Source organism: Eschrichtius robustus, chromosome 13 (genome assembly GCF_028021215.1).
Source record: "Eschrichtius robustus isolate mEscRob2 chromosome 13, mEscRob2.pri, whole genome shotgun sequence".
NCBI lineage: Eukaryota > Metazoa > Chordata > Mammalia > Artiodactyla > Eschrichtiidae > Eschrichtius > Eschrichtius robustus.
The window spans coordinates 51,335,290-51,358,181 of record NC_090836.1 but is presented as its reverse complement, the minus strand read 5'-3'; the positions used below and the strand labels follow the sequence as shown (position 1 = coordinate 51,358,181).

At 37.1% G+C, this 22,892-nt stretch overlaps 1 protein-coding gene across 10 annotated transcripts in view; it reads left to right on the top strand.

Annotated features, from left to right (window-relative positions):
* TAFA2 (TAFA chemokine like family member 2) overlaps positions 1-22,892 on the top strand; it is a 537,069-nt gene that overhangs the window by 488,046 nt on the left and 26,131 nt on the right. For all 10 annotated transcript variants that reach the window (XM_068561746.1, XM_068561749.1, XM_068561747.1 and 7 more), the window contains 2 exons: positions 3,361-3,513; positions 4,647-4,771. In XM_068561746.1, coding sequence (XP_068417847.1) covers positions 3,361-3,513; positions 4,647-4,771 — 278 coding nt within the window. The remainder of the gene's footprint in view (positions 1-3,360; positions 3,514-4,646; positions 4,772-22,892) is intronic.

The window sequence follows — 22,892 nt, the reverse complement described above, 5'->3', positions numbered from 1 at the left end:
TTGAACCTAGCTACTCTGGTTTTGGAGGCTCTGTTTTAACTGCTACATCATATTATTTTTTTAGTAGACAATTATTTCACTTCATTTATTAAACCTTTCAGCAACATTTGACATAACTGACCAGTCCCTCTTTCTTGAAACATTTTATTCTTTGGTTTTCCATGCCTTTATCTCATGTTCTTTTTCTCTTACCTCATGTTCTGCTCCTTATCAGTTTTTTCTACTGTCTCCCCTCTTCCAGATTTAGGTTCTGGACTATTCTTTCCCTACTCCTCTATCAGTAGCGGTAGCCTTTCTATGGTAATTTAGTCCAGTCTATGGCTTTAAATATCACCTATCAACCTAGATCTCTTAAGTGTGTATCTGCAGTCTAGATCTCTTCCCTAAGCTCCATTTCATAAATGTTGCTGCCTGATTTACATCTCTACTCCTGTGTATTATAAGAATCTCAGACTTAACACAGACAAAACAGAGCTACAGTAATTCCGACCCAACCCAACTTTTGCCAAACTCCCCTTTCCCAGGCCTCCTCTATCTTCCAGAGAACCACCAAATTCTAATTCCTCAGGACAAGCTTAGGAGTAATCCTTAATTCCTCTTCCCCTCACAGCTCATACTCAATCCATTAGCAAGTCAAACCAACTCTACTCTGAAATATCCCTCATCTGGTTCTTCTTCCCAACCCTTAGTCTAGTCTGTGTCCCATCCTTCACCTCCTGAACTCCTGCAACCCCTTCATGACTGGTCTCCCTGCTTTCACTCTTGCTTTCTTCAGTCCACTCTCTAAAGAGCAGCTTGAGCAGACTTCTAAAGCATTAATGAGATGACAGCATTTCCACCCAAAGGCTTTCCCTTGCAACGAGAATAAAATCCAAGCTCTTTACCACGGCACCCCCGCCCCTACACCATCTTCCTATGTCTCTGACACATTGTCCTCAGCCTCTCAGTCGTTCAGCCACAGTACAGCTACACTGGCCCTCTTGCTGTCCTGGGAACACACCACACGTTTCCCCATTTCAGAACCTTGTCATTTGCTGCTCCTTCTCTTTGGAAAGTTCCTCCTTTCTTAGCTCTTCAACATGGCGGCTTCCTTCTCATCATTCAGGCCATTATTCAGGTTACCTCCTCAGGGAGGTTTTCCCTGAGACTCACAGAAATCTGCCTTCCCTCCCTGCTTGATTACTCTCAATCACATTACCCTACTGCATTTCTTTCAAGGAGCTAGAAAATCTAATATTGTCTTACTTAACCATTAGTACCTAATTATTATTTGTTTTCTCCACAGGAATATGAGCTCTTTGAGGGCAGGTCTATGTCCATCTTATACATTGTTGCATCCCCATTACTCAGAACCATGCCTGATATGTGGTATCGACTCAATTAAAATGTGCTAGGTGAGGTTCAGTGTAGAAAGCAGTATTTTGACTCGTATAATATTACATAAAACATTCAGTAAATTAAAACAAACTGAATCATCCTTAGCTAAGAAAATATTTTCTAGAGCACAAGGAACAGAAATCCAGCTTTCAAGTTTTTAGCTTTTGTTGGATAGCCTTGTGTTTGAATCACACATGGAAAAATCCCCATTTGTATCTACCATGACAGAAAAATCTTTGTGACATTGGAAATGGTATCTGCTTCTTAACATTCTTTTAAGGATTATGTGTCAAAGCTGTATGTTACACCCAAGTTTCTTGGTTTCACATGGGGGATGAGGTGGACAATCCATGTGATTTGGTCTCTCTTAGAAGAAAAATCCAAGCAATCTAACCTGAGTTACTGCCTGGTGGTTCCTCATCTCTGAGGGGAAGATTGATATGAATGCATGATGTACTCCTCTCATTTACAAAATTACCTCAGTATGTTCATAACATTAAACAACTTCTTATGTCCTACTTTTCTATTTAAATTGTTTTTATATCAATCACATGTTCTTAAATTCTGAAAGCATAACATTTCAACAAATGTTTGATTTTAAGCTGGTTTTATTTTTAGCAGATGGAAATTTTGCTTTATCATTTCACAGTAGGGTTAATACTTTGAAGAAGAAATGCTGGGTAAAAAAAACAATGAAGGCAAACTCGAACCCTATCCTAATGTGATAAGTGAGGTCCAAAACTTTCAATCACCCAAACAGTTCAGTAGCCTTACTGTGAGGTTAAGAAAATGGGTAATGGAGCCTCAGAGCTTCGTGGACTGGGTTTTTCCAGGCTAGATACAAATCCATCCAGGTTCTGGCTGTGGTGGTTGTCATTTGGTGGCAGTTCCCTCAGGTAAAATTGAAAGGAATGATTTTTTTTTTTCCCTCCTGAACAGGCATTTAATAGTCTTATTTCAGTTGGAAGCAGTAGTTGGAGAATAAGTTACAGGAACAGACAAACCAAAAAAAAACCCCAAAAAAACAAAAAACCCCACGTAACTTAAGGTGCTTCAGATTGCAAATGTAAACATGAGGGCGAGGGGAGGCCACCGAGCTCTCTCCCCTGACCTGAGACAGGAGGGTCACGTCATTGTCGGGTCCCTTTACCATCACCACCCTCTGATCTCAGCCCTGCGGGTGGGAGGGAGGGAGGGAATGTCAGAGGCAGGGAAGAGGACTTAAAGGAACGAGGAAAACACTTTGTAAACTTAGAACCAGGGTGCAAGGTGGGGGGCAGGGGAGCTCCTGGAGCCCTTGCCTTGGCCGAGGGGTGGGGCCAGCCCCCCCAGGAGGTGTGGGAAATACTGTTGGCTTCACGCCGCAGCCATCCCTGAGACTGGATGGAACGTTCAGGAAAATGGCAGCAATTTCAAAAATCACCCAGTTAGTTCATTTCCAGGGAAATTGAACAGAAGAATCCTGAGGAAGTGGGTTCCCACCCTCTGCCTCCCTGATTTCTGAAAAGAATTTCCCTTCCTGGCCCTTACACTCACCCCTAGATGAAGAATATAACCTTTATCTACCCACCTACTTTGAGAATAAGGTTTGTCTCAGCCCTAGTACAGGGCACCTTGTCCAGGGGGTTCCCTTACTTTGATCAACATGTTGAACAAAAAGGTGTAAAAAAAAAGTCATATGCAAATAAATATGTTTTTGATGATACCACACATTGCCTCTATATTTCAGACTGCTCTAACAGCGCATTCTAATCTAGTCACTAATTGTTCCTGCTTCACCAGGCATTTACTGACAGAAATGGTCCTACCACATTTAGCAAAGAGATCAAATCTGCATTATGGAGTCAGCGTCATTGTATTTCTAGTTTCATGCATGGTGGATCCTTTAGAGAGCTATATTTAATGTGCTTCTAATTAAAAAGAGGGGGGGGAGTATCCAAAGCTTTCTCAATGTTATCTCAACTTTTGTTTTTGTTTGTGCAGCTCACCATGTTAAAACGGGCACTTGCGAGGTGGTGGCACTCCACAGATGCTGTAATAAGAACAAGATAGAAGAACGGTCACAAACGGTCAAGTGCTCCTGCTTCCCTGGGCAGGTGGCAGGTACCACACGAGCTGCTCCATCTTGTGTGGACGGTGAGGCTTCTTCCATTGCTCTTTGTGGTAGGGTAGACGAGGACTGCTTAGAACTGGAATCCCACTGTGATGCCGATGACTGGGGTTAATCCTGGGGGACCGCACCGTCAACCATGTGGTTGGTACAAGGTCACTTGAAGAGCATTTTGAAATCTAAAATCTATTGGAAGATGGTCTAAGATCTTATGCGGTTTTGTAGCAAAAGGCATTATAATGAGGTTCCAATAAGTCCATGTGCCTCTTACTTTGATACCATGAAATATTGATTTGCCAGTGGAGGGCGAGTGTGTGTGTGTGTGTGTGTGTGTGTGTATATAAATTATTTGGCAAAGGAAAAATGAAAATAGATGATTAAATAGTGTGGGTACCTAAACACATGGTTGGTTCTTAACAATGAAAAAATAAACACCGCACAGATGAGTGAATGTTTAGCTGTGGATAGAATTCACATGAAACATTTTTATAGAGATTTATCAAAATATTAATTTCTTTCTTGGAGGATTCACCTAATTACAATAGGATATAAATATTTATGTGGGTCTATATAATTGATGTTATCATAAATAATAATGTGTTAAGTGCACATATTTTCATGGTGCACTCCTTGTGATGATAGTTACTGCCCACAGTAAAAAAAGATTGTGTTAATTTGAATGCCTTCCTGATTTTAGCCTACTTGTGGGAAATATTACATTGATTCTAAAATATTGACTCTGGTCATGGACTCACTTTCTTATATGTTTATGTAAATCAACGCATTCATGTATCCACGTAGTTTCTTTCCAATATGTTAATGTCCATGAAGCCTATATGTTTGCATGAAATATCCTTTAAAAATGTGCCTAACATTAACAATACTGTATTATACACTTAACATGAGATCTACCGTCTTAAAATTTTAAGTATTCTTACCACAGTAAAATAAAAATTTTAGAAATATTTTTAGTCAAAAAATCTAGAAAGGTTTATTCCCTTTGGACCAAAAAAATAAATAAATAAATAAAGCATCCTTCAAAACCCCATCAGCCCAGTGGTGGGAAAAATATGTGGCTTTTGTTCCTCTTTAAATGTGCACCCAAAGAATTAACAAGCCCAAATAGAAAATATTAAATTGATTTTTCTATCTCCTGTAGCTTCAATAGTGGAACAGAAATGGTGGTGCCATATGCAACCATGTCTTGAGGGAGAGGAATGTAGAGTTCTTCCAGATCGGAAAGGATGGAGCTGTTCCTCTGGGAATAAAGTGAAAACAACTAGGGTAAGTGGACAGCCAGCCTGTGAAAGCAAAAGGTCTCTCAATTAATAGAGCACGGAGCATGTGCGGTGACATCTTTAAGTGGTGGTTGTAGGATGAGAGGTAATAGTTTTCCATAGTCCGTTTTTTTCCCATTTTCTCCCTGCTTCATTTTTTCATAGCACATTTTTATTTTACCCAGAATAACATCTTCTGTAGATTGCCATCAACTGTCATATTACCTAATAATTAAATACTCTTTGTTCCTTCATGAGATACTGACAAAAATGTGAACACCCCCGCCCCAAGGATGCGTGTTAAATGCTGGGAAGGTGACCCCAATCCCTCATTCTTCTGATGGATAGTAATCTGAATAAATTCTGAAAAAAAGAGAATTTGTATATGACTCAACAAACATTTCCCAGTTAATATTCTTTCATTTTTATGAGAGTAATTATTTTGACCTCCCGATTTCTGGATCAATAAATAGTTTTCTAATGGTTAAGTTTGTAATCATTGTAATGAGTTATCGAGAGGAGTTTTCACATCTCAGGGTCAATATAAAAGGAATGCTCTTCAGGCAGTGAGGTATCTCAGCTTGCAATGACTGATTTCTGGGGGATAGGAGAGAAGTGAAAAATAGCTTTATTCTTTCATTTTCTAATTACGTCCATGGATATTCTGGACTGGCAGAATTTAAATTCTTTGTGGAATCAGCAAATGAAAGTTTTTTCTTATTTTGCTTTTTGCCCTAAGGGGAAAGCTAACTACTGTTTAGAACTGGATAACTGGGGGCTAGAACAGAATAATGTTTTATAAAAAGGGGTTGCTTTATATAATAAAACGTAACATAAAACTAGAGACTGTAATTTACGGTATTGATTAACAATAGCAGTTGTTTTTTTTTTAAACCTTGTGTGGACATATTCAAGAGGATTATTTTAAAATCCCATCAGATATATAATGTTGAGTAATATCTTTAGTGCATTGACTATTCAGACATACAGAAAAGTAACCAAGTTTCTAATAAATAATAACTTTATATTTTGTCAGATGATTCATGACTCTAAACTCGTCAGTTAAAGGCTGACACTCTTTTCCAGAATCTGTGGAGTGCATGATCAGTTAATTAGAATAACTGTATTATTCAGTTAGCACATGATATAATACATATTGATTTGTTAAAACCATTCTGGCAATGTAAAATTTCCTTATAAGCTATTTATAGCATGAAAAATTTTTTCCTAACACTATTAATCCTTAGTTTAAAATAGCACTCATGCAAATGCCTGGAGATTTAAGATTCTGAAACAATTTTTTTTAAAAAAAATAGTGAGTTCTCTACATCTAAATTCTATGTTTTTATTACATCAGTGGGTATGAGAAAGCTAACACTTATTACATACTTAAAACATATGCCATATACTGAACAATGTGCTTCATGTGAATTAGCTCATTTAATCCTCTTAATAGCCCAGTGAAAGAGGTAATATTATTATCTCCTTTTACAGCTGAGCAAACCAAAGCTTTAAAATGTTAAGTGACTTCCCAAGGTCATATAGCTAATTAATGGGAAGTTAGGGATCAAACCATATATTTTCATTCCAGAACCTAATCTCTTAACCTGTAGTTTATACTGGATCATTTAATTTATTCTTAAGTAATAGTGATGAAAGTTTCCTATAATTCTGTTCATATAAAGTAGACCTTTAAAAATATTTTTAGCTTTTTGGATCATTGAAATGAAAAGGTCGGGAGCATGTGATCTAAATTCTCATAATAAATTGTTTTAGAAGTGTTGCTTCACTCCCTGTTGGGCCATATTCTCAATAGTTCAAATGTAAAATTGAGTCTCTGCTTCACAAATTCTTCATAATGTAATTAAACGAGATGGATGAAAGACTGAGAACTTGTGAGTAGGGAAGACCACATCTAGATCCTCTAGTTTGTTTTATTTATAAATTCATATAACTTATATATAGTGGATTGCCCTTTCTGTTTTTCCATCATCTCCTTTGCCCTGGAGAACAGCTGTTAATGGAAGACCTCATTGAAGATACCGTAGAGAGGATTCAGGAGGCTTATTGTCATGACCCATTTTCTATTTGTCCTAACAAGGGGAAAAGGCAAAGAATAGACAGCCTTTGTTAGAAGAGCAATATTTGCATACATGCTCTTCAAGACCCCAAACATTTAGTCTGCAGAGAAAGGAGGGTGCTACATTGTTTCCCAAACCCTACTTCTCACCTTAAAGCTGGAAACTAATGACTGCGTATGACATCTGTAACCATCTACTGTATTACTTTAAAGAACTCCTAAGTTAAAAAGAAAAAAAGGAAAAGCCATGAAAGCCTTTTGATTTCAAACTCACTTTCAAAGATAAATAATAAAGAACTTTTCAAAGAGTCATTAATAAAAGAATAGTCTTCCCAGTGTGAAAAAGCACATAATTATATGCTGATTATATAATAGAAAAGTAGCAGGGGGGAAAGGTGCTGTAGAGCTTGTAAGAATTGAGAAAAAAAAGTGATAACACTGTTAGAATCCTCAGAAAAAACAGACTGTGATTCATTTCTTTTAATGTTTTGATACTCTTTCTCTGTGGAATATCTCCTAAAAGAAGTCACATTCTGATTTTAGGATTTACAGCCCTTGGCCATTGGTATGGACTCCCATTCTTACCTAAGGAAAAATGAACTAAACCTGATATAAGATTTTTATATTTTCATTAGAAATATTATCTTTATGAATCATGAATCCTCATAGGCTTAAGAAGACATTTTCTGAGTAATTTTTAACTAAGTGGAATTCTTTCATCTTTACTCATTTACCTAAAGTGCGTTAAGCAGATAAGAACTCTGTAGTTTTTTAATGTCCCTTCAAACATAAATGGATTTTAAGGGCATAAAACATGATTTTATTTTGTTGTATAATGCAATGAAAATCAACAAATGTTAAAAAATTTCCTGTGCATAAATATTCTATAATAAGAATGCTCATATTATAATCAAAGCAACAAAATCAAATATGAAAGCATTTACTTAGCTCTTAAAGTGCGCTGGGCACTCTGCTAAGTGCATCGCAGGTATTATCTTGTTTAATTTCCCCAACCACAGTAGTTACTAACTAGAGCACAAAGATATACATAGCATGATGCCTGCCCACCAGGAGTATGCCCTTGAGTGGGGGAATGAATAGTAGACGACTGCATTATTCTTTTGTTATCCATATGCAGCCCACTAACAATAAACATTGGAATCACTGGTAAATGTACGTCGAGTAACATTGTTATAATAATGGGGATAGCATAAGCCTCTAGTTCAGCTTCCTCATCTGCAAAAAAAGTGAGGATGTTGAGCTAGATTCAATTTCAAGTTCCTCTAAGCAACATTTATTCTTTGATTCCTTGTGCCAAGGACATTTCTAATTTCCTTTCCAGCTAAATTTATATGACACTAATAACTGGCTAATCTCAGAAGAGAGGTGAGTGTTAGGTTTTTCATCCTCTCCCTCTAAGGGAGAAAAGAAATAGCATCTTAGGGTGTTTTGTTGGTGAAGCCTCAAGTCATCCCCTTCCAGATGCTGCCTGATTTTACACCAAGACTTGGTGACTCTGAGTTGCTGGGTCTGAATGGTGTCCAGGGGTGCTACTCCAGGTCCAAGGCAAAGGAAGAACACAAGAGGAGAAAAGTTCATTTTCTCACCTTAAGGGGGTGCAATTTGTGAATTATTCAATCACAAGCTCTCTTCTTGTCTTGTAAATTTAACATAGACTTAGGGTAGTGTGGTCCTTTTTTGACCAGCCCTTTCTAACAGACACATTCCCCATTCTTTTGTCTTCATCTCACCTCTGACCAGGCCCTAAATTGCACCCTGGTCCACAGGACAGAGCATGACAACTTTTAGGGTTGTGGTTTTCAAATTATCTTGATGGTACCTCAGTAAGAAATACATCTTACATTGTGATCCAACGTGTACACAACACGCCCACACACATACACATACACTCATACACCCCACGCTAAAATTAAAGTTCTGATTTTTTGGTTTTATTTCCTTCCTTCCTTTCTTCCTGCTTCCTTCCTTCATTCCTCCCTCTCTTCCTCCCTTCCTCAACCCCATAAATTGATTTTATAACCCACTAATATGTTACAACATGCAGTTTGAAAACCACGGCTTTAGAAGCGGTATTTGACTGCTTCTCACGTTGGCTCCGTGGAAGTGGTAGCCACTGCTAACTTGCAAAGATGCAAACTACTGAATAGACAGTTTTCAAATCAATTCACCTTTTACATTTTAAATATTTTTAGTCAATATTTTGGGGTAAAAATTTCATAAGATCTTGTAAAATATAGATTTCATGGGGAAAATGTGTATACTGGATACATTCTTCCATTCAACGAGTGTTTATTGTCTTTTATTGTTGGGTGCTATTCTGGGTTCTGGAGCACAGCACAGGGGAAAAAAAGAGACAGGATCCCTGCCCTCATAAGGCCTAGATTCCAATAGGGTGTATTGGTTTTCTATTGCTGCCTTAGCAAATTTAGTGACGTGATACAACATCCATTAATTATTTGTAGGTCAGACTTCCAGGCACAGCATAGCTCGGCTATTTGTCTGCTCTGAGTTTCACAAGGCTGAAATCAACGGGTATGCTTCACCTTTTCACAACAGGGCTGTGTTTCTTTTCTGGAGGCTTTAAGGGAGAATCTGCTTCCAAGCCCATTCAGGTTATTGACAGAATTCGGTTCCTTCTAAATGTAGGAATGAGGTTTCTACCTCTCCAGTAGCTGTCATCTGAGACCCTCTCTCACCTCCATCAGAATATCTGCTTTCTCCATCATATTGCCTCCTTCATCTTCAAACCAGTCAGGGCACACTGAGTCTTTCTTACACTTCGAATCTCTGCGACGTCCCCCTTCCGCCATTTCTCCTCCGCTTTACTCTTCTGCTTTTAAAAGCTCAAAGGATTACATTTGTCCCGCCCAGATAGTCCAGGATGATTACCCTATTTTAAGATTAGCTGATTAGCAACTTTAATGACATTGTCCCTTCACAGCTGTGCTAAGATTAGTGTTTATTTGAATACCTAGGGGACAGGAATCTTGAGGGTATATCTTTAGAATTCTACCTATCAGACAGGGGGAGACAAAAATTAAAATATATGAGTAAAGTAAAGTATATGTTAGATGGTGGTAGGTGCCATGGGAAAAAGTAAAGCAGGGAGGGGAAATGGAGAGTGCTGAGCCAAGGGAGTTTGCATACTGAAGTCTCCAAGGAGACTAGTGTGGCTGCGGGGAGTGAGCAAGGTAAGTGGTCATATTTCGGATTAGAAAGGTATTATGAGTCACATCACTATAGACCTAAATTTTTGTCCTGAGCAAATAGAATGAGGAAGTTGACATTAGGTGAGGTGGAGAAAACTGTGGGGAGAACAGGTTTCATGTTATACATTAATATCCATTAAATCTAGGTTATTTAACTTAATAGAAATTTAAATATGGTATAACATCTTGAATTTGATATTTATTAAGATAGGTGAAAATTTTTTACTACAGTAAGAAAAATGTAGACATTGAAATTCATATCAGAAAAGATTTAAAATCTCAAATGATATGGACATTTGAAAAAAGCACTTAAGGAACTATATAATTACTATAATGACATTAAGTTTTAAAAAGAGATGTGGACAGAAACAATTTTTTTTTTCTCAATTAGATTTGGGTCCAAGGGTAGAAAGAACACCAAGCTAGGTGTCCAGGAAGTAGCACTACTAAAAGTGACATTTTAAACCTAGTATTTTAAACTTAAGAGCTGCTTACTTAATTAATAATAATTTAATAGATCCAGGAGTATCTCCCTTGTAATTTCTTTAGAGAGTTATTGGAAATTATTGCAAAGACTTTTAAAAATATATCATAAGGAAATATATTCCAAAACTTGGCCTATATTTTTACAATTAAAGTGAGAAATGGGCAACATATGAGTGATTTGATGTTCCTGTAAGATTTAAATGCTTCTACAGTACTTGAGCCAGGTATTTATTTGTAGGTGTTACTCTGAATATTATACTCATAATCTTATAATTAATTGTGAATGTTTGTACATTGAAATAGAATCTAGTTTGGGCATCATAAAATCTCATTAGCACTGTGAAGTACATCTTTAGGCTCCTGCCTGAACAATATCCTGTCTGTAATCTGAGGGCTAAAATTCTGTCAGGGATTTATGTTTAATATTGAGGAGCTTGCTATTTGTTCAGAGGTAAGTATTCCTGCGAGAGGCAACACTCATCTGTTTTTGGTTATCTGGAGAGCCCTAATCAAAGAAAAATAGTACCTCATAAGCCCTGGGAGAATAGAACAGGAAGTTCAAGTATCCCTAGCTAGCGGGGATTCTATGCCTTTTTCTTTTTCTGGGGTGGGTAAAAGCCATTCTATTAAAAAATATTATCTTCCCTGAATACATTCTCCTGTGGCTCTTTCCCTTCTCCTCACACATTTTCTATGGATTTGAAATCCCTTAAGCAATGATTTCAGATCCAGTTTTATGCTCTTTGGAGAGTGGGGTAAATTTTCCCTCAAGCTCAGAATTCCAGATGCTTTGTGCTGAGACAGCTATGGTCTAATTCCCAACTCTCTCTAAGATGAGAATGAATCCCAGCTCCCTGCTGGGCAGTCTACCTCTGAATAATGGCCAGCTGGTTGTGCAGTGTGCTTAATACAAGGGCAGAGTTGAGCTTAACTCTATAATGGTTAGACTTCACTGTGGTACCCAATAAAGTTCTGGACACCAACTTTCAGTGGGTGAGAGAAAAAGCTTACATAAAAGGTTTTGTAGATATTTACCTCAGAGAATGGAAGCACTAGGAGTAACATGTTTTAAATTATTTGAAGATATATCATGTGAAAGAGAAACATTAGACTTGTTCTGTGTGACTACAAAGAATACAGTTAAAGACAAGGAATAACTCTCTTGGTGTCAGCTCAACATGATGTTGAATGGGATAACTTGGGAAATCGTAAGTTCCTCATTTCTGGAAATCATCAATTTGTGACTTAAAGGATGAGCAGAAAATCAGAGTTGACTAGTTCAATTTACCACAACAAACACAAAACAGCTTATGCAAAGGCATTGAGGTATAAAAGATCATGTCTTACTCCTGGAATTGAAATCAGTTTATGGGGTGACTTCATGTGTGAGAGGGGAGTGGGGTGATGGGGAACCCCTGGGTGGGGAATCATGATGGCCTTTTAACTGCCATGCTGAAAGATTTGGATGTTATTCTCTAAGCAATGGTGAACCACTGAAGAACCTTAAATAGGAGAGGAGGAGGGTCTGATTTACACTTTACAAAGTCTATTTGGCTGCAATGTGTCAATTGTAGGGAATTGAGGAAAGTATGAGATAACAGGCTTGAACTAAGATAGGAAAGTGATACAGTGAGGGTATCGAGGGGTGGGAAGGAGAATCAATAGGGCTTGGTAACTAATTGAATATGAGAGGTTAGTGAAAGAAAATTCTAGAAATACTCGTATTTCTGGCTTAATCAATTTGGTGATATTAATTGATAAAGATACAATGAGGTGGAGATATCAAGTGTATAGTTTGATATATAGCCCTAGAAATCAAGACAGAGGTCTGAGAATAGTCATCCCCTAGATGATGTTGGAATAATTAATTTAAAAGGCTCTCCCAGAAGGAATGTGTTGAAAGGGAAGAGCATCAAAGACATTTTAGCAGGTAATGTAGAAGAAGGTACTTGCTAAGCAACATGAAGTGTGGACAGAGAGATAGGAAAACCAAGAGACCAGAGTCTGGGAGAACACAGAATTCCAGAGAGCCAGGACTGTCAGTTGATACAACAAGGATATAGAACCTACAGACAGATTATGTGGACTTTAAGTTTCTTTCTGGATGTGATATTTGCAAGAAATACTGGAAATTCATGATCTGTTAGCTGAATATTATTTACTGTCATAATCTTAATACTTGCCTCCTAGTTGGATGGTGTCACTGGTAACACATTGTAAACTGCAGAATATGCATCTATTTAAAATAGAATGGAGTGTTAGAAACATTTTAAAAATAAGAATATGAATCCCTTTAGCAGAGTTAACAAAATGCGTTCAAGGGATGCCTATCCATTCATTTGTTCATTCACTCTGTAAAGATCAATTGTAGGTCTGCTATGTGGCACTGTGCCTGATATTGTGGTAGGCTTTGGAATTCAAATTTTTTTAAAACATCATGACTCTTTGCTGTGCAAGGATTCACAATCAATTGGAGAGAAAGTCAATAAATCACTGTCATGTGCAGAAGTGGTAGGACAGAGGTTTGTACAGGTGCCACTGGAGTCTATTGGCAGTTTAATATTGCATGGCCTATAACCCTCCTAAAACAAATGGATGACAGATTTTGAGGCCATTCAAGGCAATTTATTCAATAATTTGTCTCCTTAGTATATAGTGACTAAGTACAATGAAAATATTATGTTCTGCAATGTCAAGATTCAATAAAATTGTTTTCCACCTTTGCGTCTGGCATTGTACTACCGTAAGAAAATGAAAATCCATTAAGATGCTTTCTCAACTAGACTACTTCCCTCTTGATGAACTATTCATAGAGACAACACTGAATGAGTACTTTTTGGATTAGACTTTTGAATCACTTAAAATTTTTCTATTAGTTATAAAATATGAGCGAGGGGAAGGAGAAGGATTTTGTGTATGGGACCATAGTAATAACTCTAATTAAACTGAAAATAATTTAAAATTACCACCCACAAATAAGAATATTGGAACCTTATAACATGGCACATATTTATTAATGCTTTAAGCTTATAGAACACTTTAAAAATCTTTAAGTAAGATATATTACTTACAGCAAAATCAGCCATTCAGTTGAAATGTCATCTAATAATAAAATTCAAATTGCCACATTAAAGCAGAGAAGCCAAAATCTTTATAGTTTATACTAAGCCAGGGAATTCCATTTATATAATGTTTAATATCGAACTTGTTACAGACAAGAGCTATTTAGCTGTTGAATGTACCTTTGGCTGCTGTGGTTCAGTATTATTGTGTTTAGCTCCTATTACATTGCAATGTTGGACTTCCCTGGTGGTGCAGTGGTTAAGAATCCACCTGCCAATGCAGGGGACAGGGGTTCGAGCTCTGGTCTGGGAAGATCCCACATGCCGCAGAGCAACTAAGCCTGTGGGCCGCAACTACTGAGCCTGTGCTCTAGAGACCACGAGCCACAAATACTGAAGCCCGCGCGCTCTAAGGCCCATGCTCTGCAACAAAGAGAAACCACTGCAATGAGAAGCCCGTGCACGGCAACAAAGATTAGCCCCAGCTCGCCACAACTAGAGAAAGCCCACACGCAGCAACGAAGACCCAACGCAGCCAAAAATAAATTAATTAATTAATTTTTTTAAAAAATTGCAATGTTGGCTTCCCATGATTTATGGTGAGATTAGCCCAAAGTCAATAAAGGGCTGTTCTGCTGAGGTTCTGCTTACTGATGGCTATTTTACCTTTAACTTTTATTGCTTATTCTCTTCTGGTGGCAAATATATTTTACCTTTACCTTGCATCTCCTATTCTCTTTCTAGGCCTGTTAAAGGAAAACTAGGAGTGAGAGAGAGAGAGAGAGAGACAGACTAGGTAATACCAGGCAGTGTAAATTCATTTTCAAAGGATGTTTGCAAATAATCGAATGCAATCGCTCTGTTGCAACTTTAAAATACCCTATTCTTGAAAGGGCTGTTTGAGTAATTGTGGGGAGAGTTGATTTGTTCAGCCTGTTTCTAGGATTCATAACTGAGACGCTTTTATTCTATCTTGAAATAAAATTGAATATTCTCAACAGACACTTTGGCTGACAGATAAATTTAAATCAGGTATCATGATTAGAAATTTCAACCTCCAACTTCAGTTACAACATGTGATCGATTTGTGAGATTACAGAAGGCAAATGTCTGCCAGACAGCCAACCATTGTTTGAGATTAAATTTCAGAAATGAATCAACTTGTTGAGAGCACCCCTGCATATATAGTACAGATGTGAACTCTCTGCCTCCATCTTATGACTTTGAAGATTTCTTATATGAGAGGTAAGGGAATTCCCTTATGAATAAAGCTTATGATAAAAGCTGTTAACCGTGACTTTTAGACAAATTCACATTTCACCTATGTAATGGTCTAAGGAGACCCTATTCAGTGAAACTATATCTCATCACTATATATGATACCAAAGGTATCATAAGATGAAAGAAAAGTGTTCATATCAGTGGATTAAAAAAATCTAGGGTAGAAGTTCAGTTGACCCTTGAACAACAGGGGTTTGAACTGCACAGGTCCACTTATATGTAGATTGTTTTCAGTAATACTACATGATCCATGGTGGGTTGAATCTGTGGATGTGGAACTGTGTCTGTGCAGATTTTCGACTGCACAGGGGTGGGCACCACAACCCCCTCATTGTTCGAGGGTCAACTGTATTTTCAGTAGTACTGTAATCTCTCACTATGGGTAGAAGTATTTTTGGTAGCAGTAACGGTAACCTCTCACTAAGGATTTAGCCTTCTGGAAGTTACTGAAGTTACAGAAAGATGGAGACGTTGTCAGGATGGATCAGGTATTTTTTAACTCTCCATTTCACCCAGCATGGCCACTTGTAGTTCCTGTGCAGTCAGTGTTAAGTCTACCCAGCTTGTCAAGGTTTCACAAGGCCTTATAAACTTAACAACCTTCTCCCATGTCTTCCATACTTGATTCTCTTGGCCTTACTCCCACATGTGTACACCAACTCCATCTCATGATGCATGCTTACATAGTGTGCTCAGCTCCTCCAGAGTCCTCCTCGGTCGAATTTGCTAAGAGGAGGATGGGATATTAGTGACACCATCCTGTGCTTGTGCATAATTAAGTGGGATGCCATTCCCGTTGAGTCTCGCTGATAATTTATGGACTGTTTCCTTTTTCTTCACCCTACTATGAGTTCACATATCTTTTGCTTTGGAATAGGCATACCTGATTCTCCAGGGTGTTTCCCTTTTTTTCTCTTTTTATCTAGCACACAGTGAGGACTCTATAAACCAACCATGAAGGTAGACTAACCCCTGTTCAAAAGGCAGATGTCAGCTACCTCTTTATAGGCTTTACAAGAGGAATGGTCACATTGAGAGAGGATCTCTTTCAAGTTCTACTAGAAAGAAGTTCAAGAAGTGTTGTAACTCTTGCTTAGTCATCAGATGATCTTGTTTATAACAAGGTAGTAAAGTAGAGAAATTGTGTGTTCAGAAAGTCAGTAAGTCAAGGGCAAGGTATTAGTTGGTGTGATGATTAATCTTATGTGTACACTTATCTGGGCCACAGTGCCCAGATATTTGGTCAAACATTTTTTGGGATGTTTCTAGGAGGGTGTTTTTAGATGAGATTTACATTTGAATTGGTGGACTTGAGTAAAGCAGATTATCCTCCATAATGTGGGTGGGCCTCATCCAGCTGGTTGAAGTCCTGAATTGAAAAAAAGTCTGACCTCTATCCTATCAGTTCTGTATTTCTAGAGAACCTTGACTAATACACTTGAGTATTTTAATATTTGCAACAGTATTCAAAAATGGATGAAAGATACAAAATAGCAGTAATAATAATATGGGTAATAACAATACCTTTCTTTTGCTGAGTGACAACTTTTGCCAGGTACTGTGCTATATTATTTAAATAAAATATGTCTCATAATTACCATAACTGACATTGTCAGTCTTATTCTTTAGTACAGATGAGGAAAAAAAGGCTCAAATAGATTAAGTAACTTTCCTAAAACTACATAATTATTAAGTGACAAAGGTCAAACACAGTTCTGTCTGATTCGAAAGTTTATACTGTTTCTAATTAAATATATTGTTTCCTAAGTGTAAAAACTCTAGATGCCATATAATCATCATGATGTGAATATATCTTCTACAATATTTTCTCAGAAAGTTTTGACTAATATTGGCATGACTATCATGTGTTTCTTCAAATATTATGACTACATAGTTGATACTCTTAGAAGAAATGCTGTGAATATTCATATTCAAAACAGTGTGTGTGTGTGTGTTTGTATGTGAGTATAATTTTCCATACACAATTACAAGGGTCAAAGAACTAGATCGACCAATACGAATCAAGGCATTTCTACAGTTAGAAGCCAGATAAAAGGCTGGTAGTACTTTTCACAAAGTATTCTGTGAGGAATTGGCAGCTTTCATGGGGGAAACAAACCATCCCTCAAGATCCATCCATTATACCCATCCACAGGGGAGAACTTTTTGAACTAAGATGAAAACAAGGGAAAAAGTCTTATGTATTTGATGAAGCAAGGAGCTCTTGAACCAGCTATAGGCATGCAGAATTATAATGATTCCACCAATATTAAAGTGAGACTCTCTGGAGACTAGAGTTTCATTATAAATAACTTAAGTAACATTCCCTAGGACTTTCAATTGCCAACAGTTTCCATTGTTTTTGCTTAGTAGAAGGTTGTACAAGGTTTATCTATAGTTGTAATTTAGTGACTTGTAGGCATTCATTTTAGGCACCCATATAATATCCCCTTTTGATTAAGTTTTTAAGTTAAACATTTTGACTTGACTTGGAATTCTGGAATTTTCCAATGCTGTTTGTAGACTCTGTTTCCTAAGATTTTAGGTATTGTACTTCATTTTGATGCTGTTATGATATAGCTTCAATAGGTATTTTTTCCAGTTATTAAAATATTATTGAATATCTCCCATATGTCAGGCTCTATGCAAACTCTGGTGATACATAAATGAGAAAGACATAGTCTTTGCCCAGGAGAAATTTCCTGGGCAAAGAAAAATAGGATGGACTCTGTATTAATAGAGGACCATTATATAATAGGATGGACTCTGTATTAATCAGACTAGGCTAAACAGGAAAAAAATAAAAACAAGCCTAACATCTCAGTAGTTTAAAACCACAAAGGTTTATCTCTTACTCGGGCTATATCTCCATCATAGGTGGCCTGTGGTGCCAATTTTCAGTCCTCTTCATTCCAGAACCAAGGATGAAGTGCTGACATAACCTGGTGTATTGTTGGTCATCATGCTAGAGGGAAAGATAATTCTGGAGGGTTTTGCACTATCAATTAAATGATCAGCCCTGAGGCAACAAATATGATGACACTCCTTGGTCAAAACTAATACACTCAACTGCAGGGGATTCAAGAAGTGGAATCTCTGTTTAGGATTACAGTTTTAGACGGTGACATATGAAGATCTTGAACTCACCTCCTCCCATGAACACACTGAGTCTATAGTTACATATGAAGCAGTTTCTTCTGAACCAACTCTAAAGGCTGGCTGAGCAACTCCTACATATTGGGCAAATTAGAAAAAAATTTAAAAACATATCAAAGTGAGTAGGAGAGTCTGGGACACAGTCTCACCATAAACCCTACCTCCAGCACAGCAACTCACAATGGGAAGGAACTCAAACTGGAGCTTCTCTCTGAAGCTCCATAAGACCGACAAGGCTGTAGAGAACTAAGGAATGGCTCTTAAAAGGCTTGCACACTTGGACTTACCTGCTCTAAGGTCCAGCGCAGAGGTTGAAGATTGCACCCAGACTTTAAGTGAAAGAGGCTCATTTGCTCATATTAAAGTGTCAGCCTGAGGGGCAAGCATCTAATTTAACACACATCTAGGTGCCTGCTGGAATATTCATCAGGGATGGAGAATGATAACCTCATCTTCATGCTCTCCTTCTGCCTTGCTTCAGCTGTCAGGTGCCATGTTTGTTTCTTTTTTTCCCTTATGGCTGCCATCTTTACACTCCTTCTCTGCCATGCTCCAGAGTGCCAATATCCCCTAGAAGAGAGATTTTATATGCATCCATCTGATGTCCTGGTTTTGTCTGGTGCCCTGGTTTTTGCCGCTGCCACCCAGGGGACATGCCTTGATCACCTGGCACCGGAGGCTAGGGGACTTACATTTCCTGGTCCCATAAGATTGTAACAATCAGAGCAACAGTTCTTGACAAGCTTTTACCCTCAGGGCACTGCACAGGTAGCAGACTAAAACACAGCCCCAGTCTCTCAATTTTTGTGACAGCCACCCAGGGGACACTTCCAGGTCACCTGGCTCTGGTGGACAACAGAGCTTACACTTGTGGTCCACAGAACTGTACATACTTGCATACTTTAAAAACTGCTGCCTGAGAGTCTGGCTTACATTCAGCCTGAATCTCGGTACTTCCTAAGAACCCCACTTTGGGACACTGGCCGGTAGTGGTACACCATTAAGTACTGGGAGCTAATACAAATAAAATAGACTGCCTGGACAATCACAAAGGTTTGAGAGACAACCAAGAGCTAGGACAGGGTTGAGAGATAAGGCTTATCTCTTAAATGAGGCCACTCCTTCAAGACTGGGAGAGTTGGTTGTTTCATCTGATGTGTAGAAACCAACATAGAGTCAAAAAAATGAGGAATCAGAGGAATATGTTCCAAATGAAAGAACAAGATAAAACTTCAGAAAAAAATACCTTAGTGAAATGAAGATAAGTAACTTATCTGGTAAAGAATTCAAAGTAGTAGTATTAAAGATGGTCACTGAACTTGGGAGAGGAATAAATGAACACGGAGAGAATCTCAACAAAGAGATATAAAGTATAAAAAGTACCAAATAGAAGTCACAGGACTAGGCCTATAATAACTGATCTGAAAGATACACTACAGGGGTTCAACAGCAGACTAGAGGAAGCAAAAAAGGACCAGTGAACTTGAGAACAGAGCAGTGGGGCACACCCAATCAGAGCAGCAAAAAGGAAAAAAACGAATGAAAAAAATGTCAAGATAGCTTAAGGAACTTATGGGACAATATCAAGCAGACTAACACTGGCATTATGGGATCCCAGAAGGAGAAAAAAGAGAAAAGGGGGAAGAAAGCTTATTTGAAAAAATAATGGCTGAAAGCCTCCCTAACCTGGAGAAGGAAACAGACACATTCAGGAACCCCGGAGAGTTCCTAATTAGATGAAAACCAAATAACCCAATCTATACACATTATAATTAAAATGTCAAAAGTTAAAAACAAGGAGAGAATCTTAAAAGCAGCAAGAGAAAAACAACCTGTTATGTAAAGGAACCCCCACAAAACTATCTGCAGTTTTCTCAGCAGAAAGGAAGTGGCATGAAATTTTCCAAGTGCTGAAAGAAAAAAAAAAAAAAACCTACCATCGAAGAACACTCTACTTGGCAAAGTTATCATCAGAATTGAAAGAAAGATAGAGTTTTTCAGACAAGCAAGAACTAATGAAGTTCATTATTAAACTGGCCTTACAAAAAATGTTAAAGGGACTTCTTGAAAGTGAAAAGAAGGAGCACTAATTAGAAACAAGGAAACATATAAAAGTATAAATCTCATTGGTAAAAGGTAAATATATATAAAGAGTAGTGAATTAATTACTTATAAAGTTATTACTTAGAATAAAAGATAAAAGTAGTAAAAATAACTGTAACTACAACAATTAGTTAAGGGATACACAAGATAAAAGGATGTATAATGTGACATCACAAACACAAAATGTGGGGTGGGAGAATAAAAATGTAGAGCTTTAGATGTATTTGTTCTTAAGTTGTTATCAACTTAATATAGAGAATTATAAATGTAAGTTGATATATGTAAGCCTCAAGGTAACTGCAAAGCAAAAACCTACAGACAAAGAGAAAGGGATCTGAGGACATCACTAAAGAAAGTCATCAGATTACAAAGGAGGAGAGCAACAGAAGAAGAAATTAACAGAGAGGAACTACAAAATAACCAGAGAAAAATAACAAAATAACAGTAAGTCCATACCTACCAATAATTAAATGTAAATGAATTAAATTTTCCAATCAAAAGATATAGAGTGGCTGAATGGATTAAAAAAAAAAAGAGAGAACCCATCTATATGTTTACTACAAGACTCACTTCAGATGTAAGGACACACACAGACTGAAAGTGAAGGGATGAAAAAAATTCCATGCAAATGGAAACCAAAAGAGAGTTGGGGTAGCTATACTTATATCAGACAAAATAGACTTTAAACCAAAGACTGTAACTGGAGAGAAAGAAGATCATATATAATAATAAAAGGGTCAATGTAACAAGAGGATATAATATTTGTAGATATTTATGTACCCAACATAGGAGCACCTAAATACATAAAGTCAATATTAACAGACCTAAAGAGAGAAATAAACAGCAATGCAATAAAAATAGGGGTCTTCAATACCCCATTTTCATCAATAGTTAGATCATCCAGATAGAAAATCTATAAGAAAACATTGAACTTAATCTGCCCATTAGACCAGATGGACTTAACAGACATTTATAGAACATTCCATCCAAAAACAGCAGAATACACATTCTTCTTAAGTGCACATGGAATATTCTCCAAGATAGATCATATGTTAAACAAGTCTGAATACATTTAAAAGGATTGAAATCATATCAAGCACCTTTTCTGACCACAATGGTATGAATAAAGAAATCACCTACAAGAAGAAAACTAGAAATTCACAAATATGTGGAGATTAAACAATATGCCAGTGAACAACCGATAAGTCAAAGAAATCAAACTAGAAATTAAAAAATATGTTGAGACAAACAGAAATGGAAATATAACCAACCAAAACTTATGAGATGAAGGAAAAGCAATTCTATGAGGGAAGCTCACAGCAATTAACATCTACATTAAGAAACAAGAAAAATCTCAAAAAACCTAACGTTACCCCTCAAGGACCTAGGTAAAAAAGAACAAACTAAGCTGAAAGTTAGTAGAAGGACAGAACTAACAAGATGCAGAAATAAATGAAAAAGAGACTAAAAGACAATAGAAAAGATCAATGGAACTAAGAGAGATTGAGAGAACAATATCAGTTATAATTTTATCAAAAAGAATAAAATACCTAAAATAAATTTAACCAAAGAAGTGGAAGACCTGTACACTGAAAACTCTAAGATATTGATAAAGATAAATTGAAGAAGATGCAAATAAATGGAAAGATACACCATGCTCATGGGTTGGAAGAATTAATATTGTTAAAATGTCCATATTACCCAAAGCAATCTATGGGTTTAATGCAATCCCTATTAAAATTCTAATGGCATTTTTCACAGAAATAGAACAAACAATTCTAAAGTTTGTATGGAATCAAAACAAAAAACCCCAAACCAAATAAAGCAATCTTGAGAAAGAAGAACAAAGCTGGAGGCATCATGCTTCCTGATTTCAGACTGTATTGCAAAATTACAGTAATCAAAACAATATGGTATGGCCATAAAAACAGACACATAGTTAATTGGAACAGAATAGAAAGCCCAAGAATAAACTCATGCATATATACCCAGTTAATTTACAACAAAGGAGCCAAAAATATACAATGGGAAAAGGATGATCTCTTCAATAAATTGTGGTAGGAAAATTGGACAGCCACATGCAAAAGAATACATACATAGGTAAAAATTAACTCAGAATGGATTAAAGACCTCAATGTAAGACCTAAAACCATAAAACTTCTAGAAGAAAACATAGACAGTAAGCTCCTTGACAATAGCCAAGATTTGGAAACAACCTAATTGTCCATCATTGGATGAATGGATAAAGAAAATGTACATACGTGTGTATGTACATAGATACACACAAACACTTATATACATACATATATACACACATACAAACATATATACAGATACAATCATACAATGGAATATTCAGCCATAAAAAGAAGGAAATCTTGCCATTTGGGACAACATGGATGAACCTTGACAGCATTATGATAAGTGAAATAAGTTAGACAGGGAGCGACAAATACCATATGATCTCTCTTATATGTGGAATCTAAAAAAAACCCCAAACACCAAGCTCATAGATACAGATACAGACAACAGATTGGTGGTTGCCAGAGGTGGGGGTTGGGAGTGGGCAGAATGGGTAAAGGATCAAAAAGTACAAACTTCCAGTTATAAACAAGTCATGGAGATGTGATGTACATCATGGCGACTACAGTTAATAATACTGTAGTGCTTATTTGAAAGTTGCTAAGAAAGTAAATCTTAAAAGTTCCCATAACAAGAAAAAAAATTGTA